This window comes from Eurosta solidaginis, chromosome 3 (assembly GCF_040869045.1).
Source record: "Eurosta solidaginis isolate ZX-2024a chromosome 3, ASM4086904v1, whole genome shotgun sequence".
Classification (NCBI taxonomy): domain Eukaryota; kingdom Metazoa; phylum Arthropoda; class Insecta; order Diptera; family Tephritidae; genus Eurosta; species Eurosta solidaginis.
This window is the reverse complement of record NC_090321.1, coordinates 282,557,173-282,573,677: the sequence shown is the minus strand read 5'-3', so window position 1 is coordinate 282,573,677 and position 16,505 is coordinate 282,557,173. Positions and strand designations below refer to the sequence as shown.

The 16,505-nt window shown below is 36.1% G+C and overlaps 1 protein-coding gene across 3 annotated transcripts in view; it reads left to right on the top strand.

The window, feature by feature from the left end:
• The window catches only part of robo1 (roundabout 1), a 610,999-nt gene that overhangs the window by 441,978 nt on the left and 152,516 nt on the right, over positions 1-16,505 (top strand). For all 3 annotated transcript variants that reach the window (XM_067776766.1, XM_067776767.1, XM_067776765.1), the window contains one exon: positions 5,004-5,184. In XM_067776766.1, the coding sequence (XP_067632867.1) occupies positions 5,004-5,184 (181 nt within the window). The remainder of the gene's footprint in view (positions 1-5,003; positions 5,185-16,505) is intronic.

Below are 16,505 nucleotides of genomic sequence, written 5' to 3'. Positions count from 1 at the left end.
AGCCCTACGTAAAGAAAAATATATTCCTAGACTTATAGAGCGTGATTTTTGTTTGTCGAAAGAAAACCTATACATAATTCTCTAACACTATAATTATCCTCTCTCTCAATCCCGATTAAGTTGTTGAATTAGCTCAACAAATTTAGATATAGAACCATAAATGCAAGTCCTTTTCTTTGGAGTATAGTGATGGTCTGCTGAAAAATAGAGTTAGTTTAGCAGCCGCATTGATAATTTCATTGACTGAGGAGCTTATATCGGCTACTAAGCATTGCTGAAAAAATTCTTGCACTCACACCTCTCAACCTCACATCTGCCTTGCAGATGCCGTTCTGAGTCGTCATAAAACCTGTAGGTACCGTCCCGCGAAATTGTAGAAAATATAAAAAGGAGCACCACGCAAATTGGAAGATAAGCTCATCCTAAAATCTCTTCGGAGGTCAATCGCGCAAAAATTTATTTTTCTGCGTTCTTGTGAATCTTTCGTCAAGAGGTCAGCGTTAGAAAACATTCCTTCTGTCCCCGTTTATACTTTCTTTCTTATGCCGAGGCTATTCGTAGCTCTTCTGAGACAAGGTAATGGTGCAAACCGCACTTCGTGAAACGTACACATCTGTGGAACTTTGACCGCCATCCCGATCATTTGTATTTTGTAGGTTATTACAAAGTGAGTCTATTGTCGGCTGTTTTTTCCTTGGTGGAAATCGTCAAGACGAGTCGCTTGTTAACAACAAATGAGCAACATTACTATACAATAGAGCTATACGCCCCCGATAAATGCCACCGCCGCCGCCGATTTTCCGATTCGTTTTTCGTACACCTCAACCACACAAAAAACAGAAACACAGGTCTTAACGGAAAATGAAAGTGACTTGCAGCAGTCGCCCTGATACTGCCATTTTACGTTTTAACACTAATTCAATTTTAACCTGATTCAAATATAAGAAGTACCACACATTGTCCCGTTAAAAAAGCAACCAAAAGAGTAAGTAGATAGGTATTAAAACCACAGAAGTTTGTGATGTAAAAAAATTGCGGTTTGTCTTTTTTAGTATGGACGATATGTATGTATGTATGCAAATTTTTGTTACTTTAAACCAGTGGTGCACATCGCCGGCAGAGATTTGAATACAACCGCAACTTGTTCTGTAACAATACGTATTAACATGGAAACAGTTTGAGTATAGAATTTACGCATGAGATATTTAGTACAAGCTAAAACTGATTTACTGTTTGCTCTACTCTCTGTCGATGCGCTCACATGACATGTAGGTGAGCGCCGAATATTTTTACGATGCTCTACGAAGCCCTCGAGTGCATCACTGTGCTAGACCCACAAAATTAGGTTGAAATAAAAATCATATCATATATATTATTTCTAATTGCTGTTTTTATGTACGGTTCCCTTTTTCGCTCTTATTTGGAATCCAAATCTATAAATAAAGTTTTGGTTGTACAGACGGATATTCGGGCTATTAGCGAGCTTTGGGCAATTTTGGTCGTAGAGTTTTTGTTTAGCTATATTTTATTAAAATAATTTGTTAAAAATAAACGATTGTGAGCACACAAAGAAATCTATTTGTACTATGGCACTATTGTGAATATTTGCACTGCATTACCGGCAGTTGCTACCATACGCTAGATGGCAGCGCAAGCTGTACGCTGTACGAATTGATTGATAGAACAGCTGATTTTTGTTGATATTTGATAATATACTTTTATATTGGTTGCACAAGATGCGCACGGGTCTGGCTGGTTTACTGGTAAATGTAAAAGTATAGTGACTTAAAGTGTACGCAGCAAGGTGAGGTACGAGTTAAAATTTAAATTTTTTATTTTATGAAGCGAAACCAATGGGGAAATTAATTAAAAGAAGTTTTAAGTTGGAGAGTTATAATGAATAGCAATAAAAGTGGTGAATGATGTTACTGTCAGAGATCACAAGTACTTCTCCATAATGCAACTATGGAAGATAGGATTCGGCTGCTGTACCCACGATATGATTACCGGACAGAGCACTCCACAACAAACTTAGTATTAGTCGCAATTAAGAAAAGTATATACAATTTATTTTATAGAAAATTAAATAATAATGGTAATTCACAATATTTAGACACACAGCACCAACACCACGCATTTAAAGTTTAAACCAGCTCATCTCATCAAAATACTTTGGAGAACCCGCGCTAAAGAATTTTTGACCAACACTTACTTGATTCACTGACCGTTGCCTGATCCAGCCATTAGTTATCACCAGTCAGTGCTCCAGTTGTTGTGAGGAAAATACTGTTTGGGGGAGTATTATCGAAGTTGATTGCACTTTGCCAGATAAAGATTCGGTACGTTCCTGTAACAAGCACCATTGAGGTACTAGCCCAAACATCTCGCAAACATCTCGCAAACATCTCGGGAAATATGACCACATTGAACCTTCTAGGCCATCTTCCACCTTTGTATAATTTTAGTCCACTTTACATTTCTAGCACAGGTTGAGGAAAAAAATTTTAAGACAAACTCGTTTCAAACATTTTCGTATTGACCCCGTCTGTGCAGAGCAGTGACGCACAAAGCCAGCAGATTTTGGAATACAACCGCAACATATTTTGCTGTAGTATGCGTGTACAAGGAGTATGGTGAGCATCGCGGAACCATACAATTTGGCAGACCCGTGACATACCTACAAACATAAATGAAACTTCCATCTACTTTGTTTTTGTAAATCGATGGACTAATGACAAAATCGTACTGCGCCGGAAGTTGATGTATCGACAAATCAGATTAAATAAAATAATAAAAAAAATTTTTTAAATTAAACGGTTTTATTGAAAACAATACTTACATGAAGTAATAATAATACGAAAAGCTAGAAAATAATTAGGTAGGTCCTAGGTATTAGTCATCACACTCCTTATCAATCTATGGCGTTGATCAGACAATTAAATAAAAGCGTTGGGTGCGTGAAATTTCTAAAAATTTGACTGATTAAGGTTCAGTTAGTTTAACTTATGACTATCAGTAGAAATATGACGCGTCCAACGCTTTTATTTAATTGTCTGATCAACGCCATAGATTGATAAGGAGTGTGATGACTAGTACCTAGGACCCACCTAATTATTTTCTAGCTTTTCGTATTATTATTACTTCATGTAAGTATTGTTTTCAATAAAACCGTTAAACTAAAAATTTTTTTTTTAATTATTTTATTTTCAAGTTTTTAGTCTTTATTTAATTGCCTATTATTTCTCATTCCATTTGGTTCATTTAGTGATTCATTATTACAAGGACCCTTTTCTGACAATTTGTTACAACCTAAGTCCTCAATACATAAACCTTCCAAAGACTCGACTCTGCGCCACGTATGCTTGTCCCTCCTCCAACTCCAAAATATTTTGATGTCACTTCTACCGGACTGTATGCAATATTTGTTCCAAATATGAGCCAACTCGGGCACCATAGGTCGCCTTCTATTCATGTATCTATGTATTATATGTTCCAAATATGGGCAAAATCGGACCACAAATATGATTTTTGTGAATATCTCGACCCTTCCTCCACCTAGCGACGATTTTTTTTTGATAGGTCGATTTCTATTCTTGTATGTATTAAGTGTTCCAAATATGAGCCAAATCGGTCCACAAATACGATTTTTGCGAATATCTCGATCCATGCGCCACCTAGCGGCAATTTTTTTCTTATTATTGCATTGTCATCGGGTTCTGAACTATATTCCAAGTTTCATGCTTGTAGCTTATCGGGAAGTTACTTAAATTTCAATTACAAAATTCGTTCACAACGGCCGTGCAGCCGTGCATGCGGCCATGCGGCCTGTCAACTCAAGCTAAATAAAACCGTTTAAAAATACAAATCATGATTGTGAAAAAATAGGGGGACTCATGTAACCGTATAAATGCCTTATAAAGTGTGTAAACGTATAATTTTATCTAGTGCGTAAACGAGCTGTTACATTTTGTATGAAAAATCATTTACACAATTTGTATAAATTTACGCGCACATTTCATTGTGTAAACGCGGTAAACTCAAAGGAATGCAACCTTGCAGACATTACAGCAGGCATTTTCATCAGAAATCTCCAACATCAGCAAGTAAAGGCGTTTTAGTTTTGATTTTTCACTTAATATTGGCATTTTTTAATTTGTAAAACAATCAAAAAAATTTTGTTTGGCAATAATACAGCTGATAAACAATCAAGTTTATCAAGAGTATTACTAGGTGCGTTCATATAACCGCGTGTGTAAATGGTTATAATTTTACACCTTATAAGTTTATATGCTTTCATGAGTCCCCCTAATGTGAGCATAGAAGCGTGAAGTACAAGCGTACATTGATTAAATCTCAGTTACTGCGCTCAAACGGTGTACAAATTTTCTCTGATCTGAAGTAGTGGTTATCAAAATTGAAGGCGTGGCTGTGTTCATAAGAGTAAAATCATCACAGTGGGAGTGGTTTAGTCGTTAATTAACTAGCAACGAGGCAAGATGTAGGCACGCAAGTTTGTTAACACTCAAGAAATGATTAGTAAATATGCTATAAAAATGTCATTTAATTTCTTGAGTCTAACAAACAATTAAAAAAAAATTATATATTGTTAAAATTAAACATTATGCACAAATAAACAATAGCCTCTTCCGAAGTTGTCACCCGGCTTATTCAGCGACTACTTAACGAAAGAGAATAATAAAGTGTGTAAAGTGAACGCGAATAATAATTTCCCTAGCTACCGACATTTGATCTAGATATAAGTGCGTTTCCAACTTGGCTGAATAAATCGAAACTGCTCTTCTACAATGTAACGCGTAAATGTAATGCGTTTTACAGTATTGCACTAACTCAAGAACAACTTCTTATTTTTCTTTACCTGAAGATGTTATTTTAAAATATACATTTTTATTTTACTTATTACTCTTTTCCGTTGTTTTGCACTTAAACATTTTTCTAGCATCTAGTTAAATATTTACGTTTGTCTTCTTTCTGTATTTTCTTAGGATGGTGAACCCGTCAACACAAATGAAAAGAAATCCCACCGCGTTCTATTCAAGGATGGCGCGCTCTTTTTCTATCGCACTATGATGAGCAAAAAGGAACAGGATAGTGGCGTCTATTGGTGTGTGGCGAAGAATCATGTGGGCAAGGCGGTGAGCCGTAAGGCTACATTACAAATTGCCGGTAAGTGAAAGAAGAAAAGATAATTGTATGAACTTTTATTGTTTGTTTTTTTATTTAGTTGCGAGAAAATACTGTTTTCTAAAGTTCAAGCAAGTAAGATTTTATGCGCAGATCTATGTTATGGTTGCAATTTTCTCAAACCATAGAGTTACGTTTTGCTATAATTAAGTGATAGTGAGAAATGTGTGAACTATGTTTGGTATTTAACACATTTACAACTTATTTTAATTGATCGCGCCCAATTAGGTTTGTTAATGTTGGAAATTTGAAAAAATTTAAAAGCGAGTACACGTTTGTTTACGCTATTAAGTGGGTCGCTTTCGGTTTCATTTCCATATATCAGTTGAAAATCTGGCGATATTATCTTAAAAAATTTCCCAGTGCGCTAGAGACTTGAAATCATCAAAATCATAAAAGGCACAAAATCATGTAGGTGAAAAATTTAGTTGCAGTAAAAGTGATATATCAACTTCATTACTGAGATTCTTCACAGTCATTAGTTAAACTTAGCTACCATTCGACATAACAGTAACGGGCAATGCAGAAAGGGCCATACTTTTTCGGAAAACTGGCAAAAAATAGGCCAACTGATATTCCGCATGCATTTTGATTCTTTCGAATAGGAAACAGAAATTTAATTTACTTTTAAAATATTAAGTAATACTTTAGTCTATTTGGTTTGTGTTCGGGAATGACGATTGCGTTCCCCGAACTCAGCCGCCGTTCTAGATCTAATTTTCCTTTATTATATTAGTCAGTTTAAATTAAATATCAGTGGTCATACTGATTTGTAAAAAAAAGCTTTTAATGCCGCTTTGAGTAGCATCACCACCTCACATTCGCATAGTTGCTACTACAAAGGGCTCCACGTTAAAAGCGATACGCAAGCATATGAAAATGTACAGACAAAATGCAAGTTATACAACGCAAGCATTTCAATCACTCGAAAGGCGACCATCCGTGAGTTCGAAAACTTCTCCAACTGTTTATTACGACTTATACTTAAGTAGGAACTGTTTGCATTTGATAGACCATCACTGTGCGTGAACAAATGTAATTCCATTATATTGCCCAGGCCTGCCACTTTTGATCAGTAAGTGACCTAGGTCGCCTACTCCTTTTTTTTTGGTGTCCGGAGATTGGGCGTGAATGAATCTAGCTCCTACCCCTCTCTTTCCCAGACACAGCTATGTCCATCGCTCCCATACCTACGGGGCCAGGTCACCATTTAAATAACCTAGGTATCGTCGGTCGTCTTCGACTCAGCGTCGATACACCAATGCTATCCACCCATCCGATATCTACGACTCGCGGGTATCGATTCACTATCTGCAGATTTCTTGGGAATCGATCCACCGATTTGTCATAGCCGATTCATCGGATGTGGCATACACACCCCAAGCCACCCATCGGCAGAGCAACTAAATTAACCCCCTCTATGTACCGATGTCACCGCTTCCACCAATCAGCGATTGGTTGCACAACTCCAGCCACAAAGTAACGCGTATACACTTAAAAGGGAAATAGGTGCCTTCTCGGCTCAGGATTGGCTGGGTTCTATCCCAGCCTTCGACGAAACCCACCTTACATCGTTTAAGAAAGTCTTATTAATGAAATTTGCGACTTCATTTTTAAATTTAAGGTATATTTTTTTCCGCGTTCCCGGATTGGCGAATTCACATTCGGACAAATTTTAAAACATATCCATACCACAACGCTTTCAAATAATAAGTATGTGATTTTATAATTATTATAAGATGTTAATATATGTAGATACCCTAACAACAATAATTTTTCAAATAAAACATCTTTTGAGATGTTCTATGTTCGGTTGATGTTCATTTTATAGGTTTTTCACTATATTGTGATAGAGTTTAACTAGAAATGAAGAAAACCGAGATAAAATTTAAAGCTTCTTTGGAACATGAGTGACAAACCTCCATTATTTTCCGGCATACTTTTCTTTCGGACAGATTTTACTTACTAAGGTGCTATCGTAGACTACAGTATCCCCCGTATAGAAACCAGTGGGAGCTCGTAAGTCTTCTCTGCTTAGATTTACAAGATTGGCTAATACTCTCGTTGCTCGAAGTATTTACAATTTGGTCCCTGTTTGTTCTGGGCATCCAATCAAGTGCTGTCTGAACTGTTTTGTTTCCCATTTACTTACTATGCCCCTAGTGTGTGCCTTTATAAGTCCATAGAAAGGCTCTGGACCAAAGAATGCTGCTTTAGCACCTTGCTTGGAGGGGAAGTTTGTATACTCATCAGCTTCATATGCCTTATTCAGGAAACACATATTCTTTTCGGAATCCAGCTCATTAATGACCCCAACGCATTCATCCCCGAGCTTAGAAGTAATTACGTAAGACTCGCAAGGTGACTTCTCTGACATAATGAGGATACTCCCCGAGGCTACGCCCCTACTTATACATTTTCTACCACAAACTTTAATTGCATGGAATTCTGCCTGTAAAAGATAGTGGTGAAGGATCCCATTGGTATAGATTTCTGTAAGCTCGGCTAATAGATGTCAGCTCTCGTTTTTCCGTCATCAACCTATGATCCATGCGTGAACCAGACCTCTGAGTCTGGGTCGGTATATAGATTCCGTTTTCACGTACATTTTAGTGGTAATGCGGTATTTCGTATGAGTTTTCTTATTAATTTCATATGCCATGGCACGTTTCCGCTCTTTAGCTCATAGAATAGAGAAGGGATGTATTCCTACGAAGGCACGTTCCTGTCGCGCTCGTTGTGCCAGTACAAACTAATCGATGTGGTTTACTTATTTTTGCTATTACTGTTCTTGCCGTGGTCTTAGGCCACAAAATTGAAGAAGCGTAGTATTGGCTTCACAATAATACTAAATGTTCAGTATAACATTTTCAGGCAAAACCTCCATTTTTTTCATAGAGCCGAGTGCAGGCGAGGAGAAACGGAATATTCTCAAGGCTTTAAAATCTTTTACCGAAACATGAATACATATGCACCAATGAAAATATCAATTATCTTCAAGCTTTTCACTCAAAAATGTACCATTAAATAAAACAGCGTCAATTCCTTATAGTGCAAGATGTGTTGAAAGTAATTTTATGGCAAAGTTGAATGATGAATAATTAAAGATGACTTTTGTGGTTTGCATTGATGAAAGCGAGTTGATGTGTGAAAGTAGTAAAAAAGCCACAAAAAAAGATCAAAATAAAATAAAAAGGCGAATGAAAATAATAAACGCAAAATATGTTCTTGCAACAAAAATGCATTTTTAAATTAACAAACATATTTTAATAAAAAGCAAACAAAAGCTAGCCCAAAAATTCCTTAGTCAAAATAAGCAAAAAAAGATACAAAACTCAGAAAAACATCATCAAAATGCAGTGAAGCAGATGTAAGTAGGCATGAAGCATAAAAAGAAAATTAAAAAATATAAGACCAACTACATAGATAAAGATTTGGATTTGCATCTTTTAAATTTGGTAAAGTTTACTCAACAGTTCCAAAGAAAGCAGATTGTAAAAACATAATAGATAAAGCAAGAAAATCTATTCGAGACACTATATTTACCTACACACCACTCAGTCACTTACCTAATATATTCTTCTTTCGGCAACTAAATCGCCTAAACGTAGCACATTATTCAGTGAGTCAATCAGCACTCATCACATGATAGGGAAATCGTAAAAAGCACCCACACTGCCTTTGTGCTGGCTCAGGCGGCTCCAACCTGTTCGGTTTGTAGACACACTGACACACTTTACTGTTACTCCCGTCATGTTTTAGTAAGTCAGTTTATCACTGAGGCAGCTATCATTCAGAATGAATTAACCTTTTACAACAATGGCAATAAAAAACACTCTAATCAGGGTGGGAGAGAGTGGAATTGATCTGCTTTCGGTCAAGATTTTGACAGCAATTTGATGTAAACCAAATTTTCCAATATAAGAAGTGCTAATGTGATTGATTTCATGTGGAAATGCTCATTTTATCATTTAATAAAAAACAAAAAAAAAACAGGATTGCCACCCTTTTAGTGAATTTTTTCGTAGAGTGCAGGGTTGATTTCAGCATTTATAATGTTAATGCTAAAACGCGGCCAAATTAAATCGGATTTCATAGCAAAGTCTTTTTTGAAATATGCTGAACATGAGCAGTCCATAACTATAACGTTTTCAAAATTCATGATGAGGAATATATTTCATAAGTACTCCTAAATATATGGATTATATTGACTAAATCTTATTAAACGTCTAGTTAAGTCTTTTCGTTAAGCCATGGTCACTTGCAGTCCATGTGATATCCAGCTTTGGTTATGTTATTTGCATTGCTCAAGTGAATCCAAATCTCTTATGTGTCCAGATAATATGCCCATCACGAGCCTTAAATCTCCCCTCTAGAGATATTAGAAAATTTGTTGGTCATGGGGTTTGCACATGATCTTAGAATTTTTGCAGCTGTGTCCTTCTATTCACGCCTTTCCTCTAACTCCTATCTAATTAATTAATTTCTCTCAAGCGAACTGGAACGTTTACCATGGGTTGTTCGAGCTACATTTTATCCCTGCGCTCAGGCCAAGGGGTCACTGTCGGCAAACAGTTAGGTTAGTTTAGGTTAGCTGCACATATTCAAATAAGCAGCCCCGACCAAGAGCGACTGGCAAGGAGGGGTTGGCTTAAAAGGCCTCATGCACCTTGTGAACCCCCAATGACAAGGCGTGTAGATGCCGTCTTCAAAGTAGGCATCCACAACCGACATTTGGCTGCTCCCAGGGAATACCTATCCAAGATAGGGAGGCGACTACTCGGCGCGGGATACATATCCAGGAATGAGAAAAAAATAATAATAAAAGTTGAATAAATTTTGCTCTTATAATACTAAGAAAACCTTACAGTTGTAACAATATTAAGACTGAGCCCAGTAAGGTCTTAAATAAATTATACTGGAATAGGCGAAATGGCGAGTGTAATATTCGGAAATCTTAGTACACGGCTTGACACCTCGTCAAAACGACTTTCCGGTTAATGTAAGATTATTGCTTTGACGGCTGCCCGAAGCTAAGGCACGTGACCATGTGGTCTTTTCTTTTTATTTTCAGCGACGCTATACTACCATACGGTCTGCACTCAAGCTACCTCGAGGCCTTAAGCCTTGGCGGAGGTGTATTTATTATATATTATTGTCGCAGTTGGGAGAGTTTTAGGGCCCCCGTTGTACTAATTATTTATCATTGGCGTACTCCCTCTAGTTTTTTAGCATACATACTTTTTTGTGTGACTTCGTACCAAACAAGGACCCCACAGTAAAGTATGGGCTTGACAACTGCTGTAAGCTCCCTATGAGAGAAGGTGCGCGATAGGCCCACATACATCCTAGCATCCTTTTGTATGCATACAACGCCACGGAGACTTTCTTCGCTCCCTCCTACACATCGAGTTTCACTCTCTCAGTATTCGTAGATATTTTTTGGCGTACTTTCCTTGTAGGGTTACCCCTTCTAGCTTAGGCCTAGTCCAATACGAGACCTTATATTTCTTAGTAAATAATCCAGATCGGGTATTTCCGCGTTGGTGATAGTTTTCCCCCATTGCTTCAATTGTTTTTATCATTGGACAGAGATTTTGTTTTCGTTTTTATACTCAGTTGAGCAGAGCTCACAGAGTATATTAACTTTGATTGGATAGCGGTTGGTTGTACAGGTATAAAGGAATCGAGATAGATATAGACTTCCATATATCAAAATCATCAGTATCGAAAAAAAATTCGATTGAGCCATGTCCGTCCGTCTGTCCGTTAACACGATAACTTGAGTAAATTTTGAGGTATCTTGATGAAATTTGGTATGTAGGTTTCTGGGCACTCATCTCAGATCGCTATTTAAAATGAATGATATCGGACTATAACCACGCCCACTTTTTCGATATCGAAAATTTCGAAAAATCGAAAAAGTGCGATAATTCATTACCAAAGACGGATAAAGCGATGAAACTTGGTAGGTGATTTGAAATTATGACGCGAAATAGAAAATTATTAAAATTTTGGACAATGGGCGTGGCACCGCCCACTTTAAAAGAAGGTAATTTAGAAGTTTTGCAAGCTGTAATTTGGCAGTCGTTGAAGACATCATGATGAAATTTGGCAGGAACGTTACTCTTATTACTATATGTCTAACTAACTAATTTTAAATGAAAAGTTAATATCTTTACAGTATATAAGTAAATTATGTCAAAGTTCAACATCAGTAATGATATGCTGCAACAAAATACAAAAATAAAAGAAAATTTCAAAATGGGGGTGGCTCCGCCCTTTTTCATTTAATTTGTCTATAATACTTTTAATGCCATAAGTCGAACAAATATTTACCAATCCTTGTGAAATTTGGTAGAGGCTTAGATTCTAGGGCGATAACTGTGAAAAAGGGCGAAATCGGTTGAAGCCACGCCCAGTTTTTATACACAGTCGACCGTCTGTCCTTCCACTCGGCCGTTAACACGATAACTTGAGCAAAAATCGATATATCTTTACTAAACTCAGTTCACGTACTTATCTGAACTCACTTTGTATCGGTGTAAAAAATTGCCGAAATCCGACTATGACGACGCCCACTTTTTCGATATTGGAAATTACGAAAATTGAAAAAAATGCCATAATTATATACCAAATACGAAAAAAGGGATGAAACATGGTAATTGTATTGGTCTATTGACGCAAAATATAACTTTAGAAAAAAACTTGGTAAAATGGGTGTGAACTCTACCATATTAAGTAGAAGAAAATGAAAAAGTTTTACAGGCCGAAATCAAAAGCCCTTGGAATCTTGGAAGGAGTACTGTTCGTGGTATTATATATATAAATAAATTAGCGGTACCCGACAGATGATGTTCTGGATCACCCTGGTCCACATTTTGGTCGTTATCTCGAAAACGCCTTCACATATACAACTAAGGGCCACTCCCTTTTAAAACCCTCATTAATACCTTTAATTTGATACCCATATCGTACAAACACATTCTAGAGTCACCCCTGGTCCACGTTTATGGCGATATCTCGAAAAGGCGTCCACATATAGAACTAAGGCCCACTCCTTTTTAAAATACTCATTAACACCTTTCATTTGATACCCATATCGTACAAACAAATTCTAGAGTCAGGCCTGGTCCACCTATATGGCGATATCCCTAAATGGCGTACATCTATAGAACTATGGCCTACTTCCTCTTAAAATACTCTTTAATACCTTCCATTTGATACACATGTCATACAAACACATTCCAGGGTTACCCTAGGTTCTTTTTACAACATGGTTATTTTCCCTTACTTTGTCTCCACAGCTCCCAACTGAGTATGTAATGTTCGTTTACACCCAAACTTAGCCTTCCTTACTTGTTTTAATTGTTTTTAACACGCTTATATTAGCTTCACTTGTATGTTTGTAACTCTCTAGGTTAGGCGCACATAGAAACCCATCTAGCGGCAATTATTGAAGAAGGCAGAAATGTGGAAAGCTAAATTTGTAGTGATTAAAAAAAAAAAGAAATCAAGGAAGTAGCACACTGTTGAAATTCAAGTGGCACAATGCAGGGCCCTTCACATATGTACTGAAATACACAGTCAATGATCTGAGCTTATGTCATCATCACAAAAAAATATGAAAAATTATCAAGTACCAAACATGCAAAGGACTGGGTGTCTATGTAAGGCATTGATGCAACAGCAAGTGAAATAAAGAAAACCACCAACAATTTTAATTTTACGCCGCATTAAAATTTGTCGCTAATGCCACATCACTTTCATTTCACGCGGTCTGATTTTTATGCTATCGACACCTCCTCTTGCCGCACAACTAGGAAAATTTGCCCTGAACACAAAAACAAAAATATTTCTGGAAATTTGTTTTGTTTTCACAATATCGTGTTTGTGAGATTTGTGGTGGTGGTACATGCGACATTTGATGTTACTTAAGTGTTTCCATGATAGATTTATGGGACGTTCCCCCTCGCGCAATATGTTTACTGACATATTTACATACCTATGTACGTGTGACTGCAAATACTTATGTGGTATATTTATCCGATTTTTTTACTTTGTTTATTATTTTTTATTGCCTTCCTCTTGAATAGACCGTATCGAAATATTACATTACCAGCCCATTCCGAACGAAAATTCCGTGCGAGTTTTTTCACTTCTCCCTTTCCTTCTATTCTGAACAATGTTCGAAAAAGCGGAAACCGGTTATGGGAGAAAAGTAGGTATTATGAATGTGAGGGAGAGGGAGATTTCTCTGCCATTTCATAGGAGTTTTTTCACTTGTTAAATTAAAGGGAATGCATCAAAATAGTTAAAGGAAATTGATTATTTTAAGAAAGAACACTTATTTGTACAAATTTGTGTTAAAATATGAATTTACATTCTACCACAATATTATCACTGTTAATACAACAACAACAACCACAACATTCATTATTTTAACTCGAAAAGTATATCATAAGCAACGGAAGAGCTCTTCGTTATTTGATGCAGCCATCCAGAAATTGCGCAAGGATTTTTTAAGAAGGCTTAAATAGATTTTGGCATATGGCGAAAGGCGAACTCAACTCGACTTGGCCGCCAGAAAATTGCTTTGCAGAATGAAAACATGCAACTCCGGCGAATTTGTGTTATCCCGCCGTCTTCTTCTTCTTATGCTCCTCTGTTGATGTTGCTGTGGCACCAATTCATTACTTATTCCAGTGAATACCACATGAAATGCAATAATGTGCATTGTTTATACCTTATTTCTTAATTTCAAACAAATTCGCAACAATAATTAAACTTCAATTTTTTAAACAAAATAAGAAATGCGCAACGAAATTTCAAGTGTCAAAATAGCTGACTTCGAAAATTCGAAATTCCTATTCCCCAATTATTCTTCTCCCTAGGAGAAAAGAATTGGAGGAATTTTTCCGCGGGAATAAAAAAATCCGCGAGAACAAAATTCCGCGAGAATATTTAGAATTGGTCTGTACATCTCTAAAGGTGGTGACCTTTGTATCCTTTTGTCATATCTGCACAAATTCATGTGATAATATTATAATTTAATTTGGTTTGACGGTACAAATATAGTAAGGCCAATTTGCAGAATGAAAAGTTAGCTTATTAACTCAGAGTTAACCTGTCATGACGGGCTAAACTCATACCTTTTTGACAAATTGTTTAAACTAACTCTGAGCTAAAAAATTACTTGTCATTCTGCAAGTGGGCCTAAGATATCATACTCTATGATGATCGAACAATACGTTTTTCCAAAAGTGCTTTGCAAGGTGAAATTTTTTTTACGCCCTAATGTACACTTGTTATTCATTCATTCATTCCCGCGCCTGTTCCAAGTGTGTTTATTTGTCGTGCCAGCAAATTGTTTAACTTTATGTTCTTGTCGGCTCATAAGTGCTTTGAGTAAATAAATTTGATTTCTTCCATTGTACAACAAAAAAAAAAAACAAAATATAATAAACACAAATAAGAAATCATAAATGGGAGTATTCTCTATGCAATGAAATAATTTCGTTTAAAATTGGCATATAAAAATACATAGCTTAGATACATACACATTGTTGTGTGTTTTGCGAAGAAGTGTTGTTGTGACACCAAATGTATGTCAATAAGTTGAAGTGTTGAACAAATGAGTTAAGTGTTTGGTCTATTTATTGCTATGTGCTATGAAGATATCCATTTAAAAAAAGAAGTAATTATATTTACTTCAGATATAAAGTGCATTCAAATATATAAATGAAGTCAACAAGTTTATTTGTACATGTGAAAAATTGAATGTGAGAACATTTGAAAAATTATAAGTAAGGCACTGTTATTTCCATAACTTAGTGCAACAAAATTGCATACAAAATTATCGTCTGAGATTATAAAAGCAAACGTTTCATTGACGCAAACCTTACGAATAGGAACAGACTATTTCTTTGAACGGTTACCTCGAAAAGTTAGATATAAGCAATATTTAGGCAATGCTGTGACCTCTATATATATAAATGTGAACGTATTTACGGGGTCAGAGCATCACGATTATATTTTGCCCTCATAACGATAGTTTTTTCACAAAAAATGTCGGGTAATGAGCCAGAGCCGACCTATTCTAAACAAAAGGCGTACGGTGCTATTTGGTTGTAATTCAGTATAGGGGTACTTCTGTGACTAGCTCATTATTTGAGAAACTTTTCTTTCCGGAAAGTGGACCAGGCACCGACCTTTTCCGAAAAGCAAATTTATAGTGCGCTTTTCTTGAAATTCGGTAGAGGAGTGTTGTATGACTCCATTATCCAAATTCTTCGAACAACCTTGTAGTATGGCACAATATGTAATTTAATGAAAAACATATCACGATTTTAATTTTTAACTTTATACATGTTACAAAGTGACTGGTGGAACATTTTGACTCAAATAAAAAGTAATTTCTCTTTAACTACTAATTTAAGAAAATTTAAAATTTTACCACTTAAAGAATTTCAATGCAATTAAATATTTATATGGCATTAAATATTACGGCCGTCACGACCATTGTGAATTCAGTGAAAAACCTTACTATTCCTCCATTGCTATACTTACCTGTCAAATAATAGCTGACAGGGAGTATAGCTGTTGCGAATGACCAGAGAATGGAAGAAAGGTTTGTTCTTTACACACGGTAAATAAATTGAATAGACATGAACTCCCCATTTTTGTTTCAAACCAACTTTTCTTTTAAAAGTGTCTACCGAAAATTGGACTATATATTAATATTCCTTTTCAAAATTTAGTTAAAAGAGAAAATATCAACAGCCAGTTAAGCAAGCATTTATTAAACAAGTAAAGGTGTCTAAGTTCGGGTGTAACCGAGCATTATATACTCAGCGTGTGCTTCAATTGCACACTCCATTTCAGATAAATAACTTTTCTACATAACACGTGGCACCGCCCATTTACAAAAAAAAAAAAAAATGTCTCCCCATTTCCTCTGACAGTAAAACTTGATAAATGAAATATCATTGATTCAAAACAACTTTTTGCTATGTTATAGCTTATTATTCTAGTCTACGAACCTTTTAAATTTGTTTTATATCTAAGTTGTCGTGGTCTTTAACCAATCCCGTCTATTTTTACTATATATATTTTCTACTATAGGGAACATTTGTGTACCCAATTTTATTATGATCCGTTAATTTTTCTTCAAGTTATGGCTCCCGAAATATAGAAAATTGCTTAGTCATAAATGGGGCGGTGCGACGCCCGTAAAATTTGAAATTTTTCCTATTTATTGCTATAAATCGACTTGGGAAATGAAATACCATTGATATAAAGCT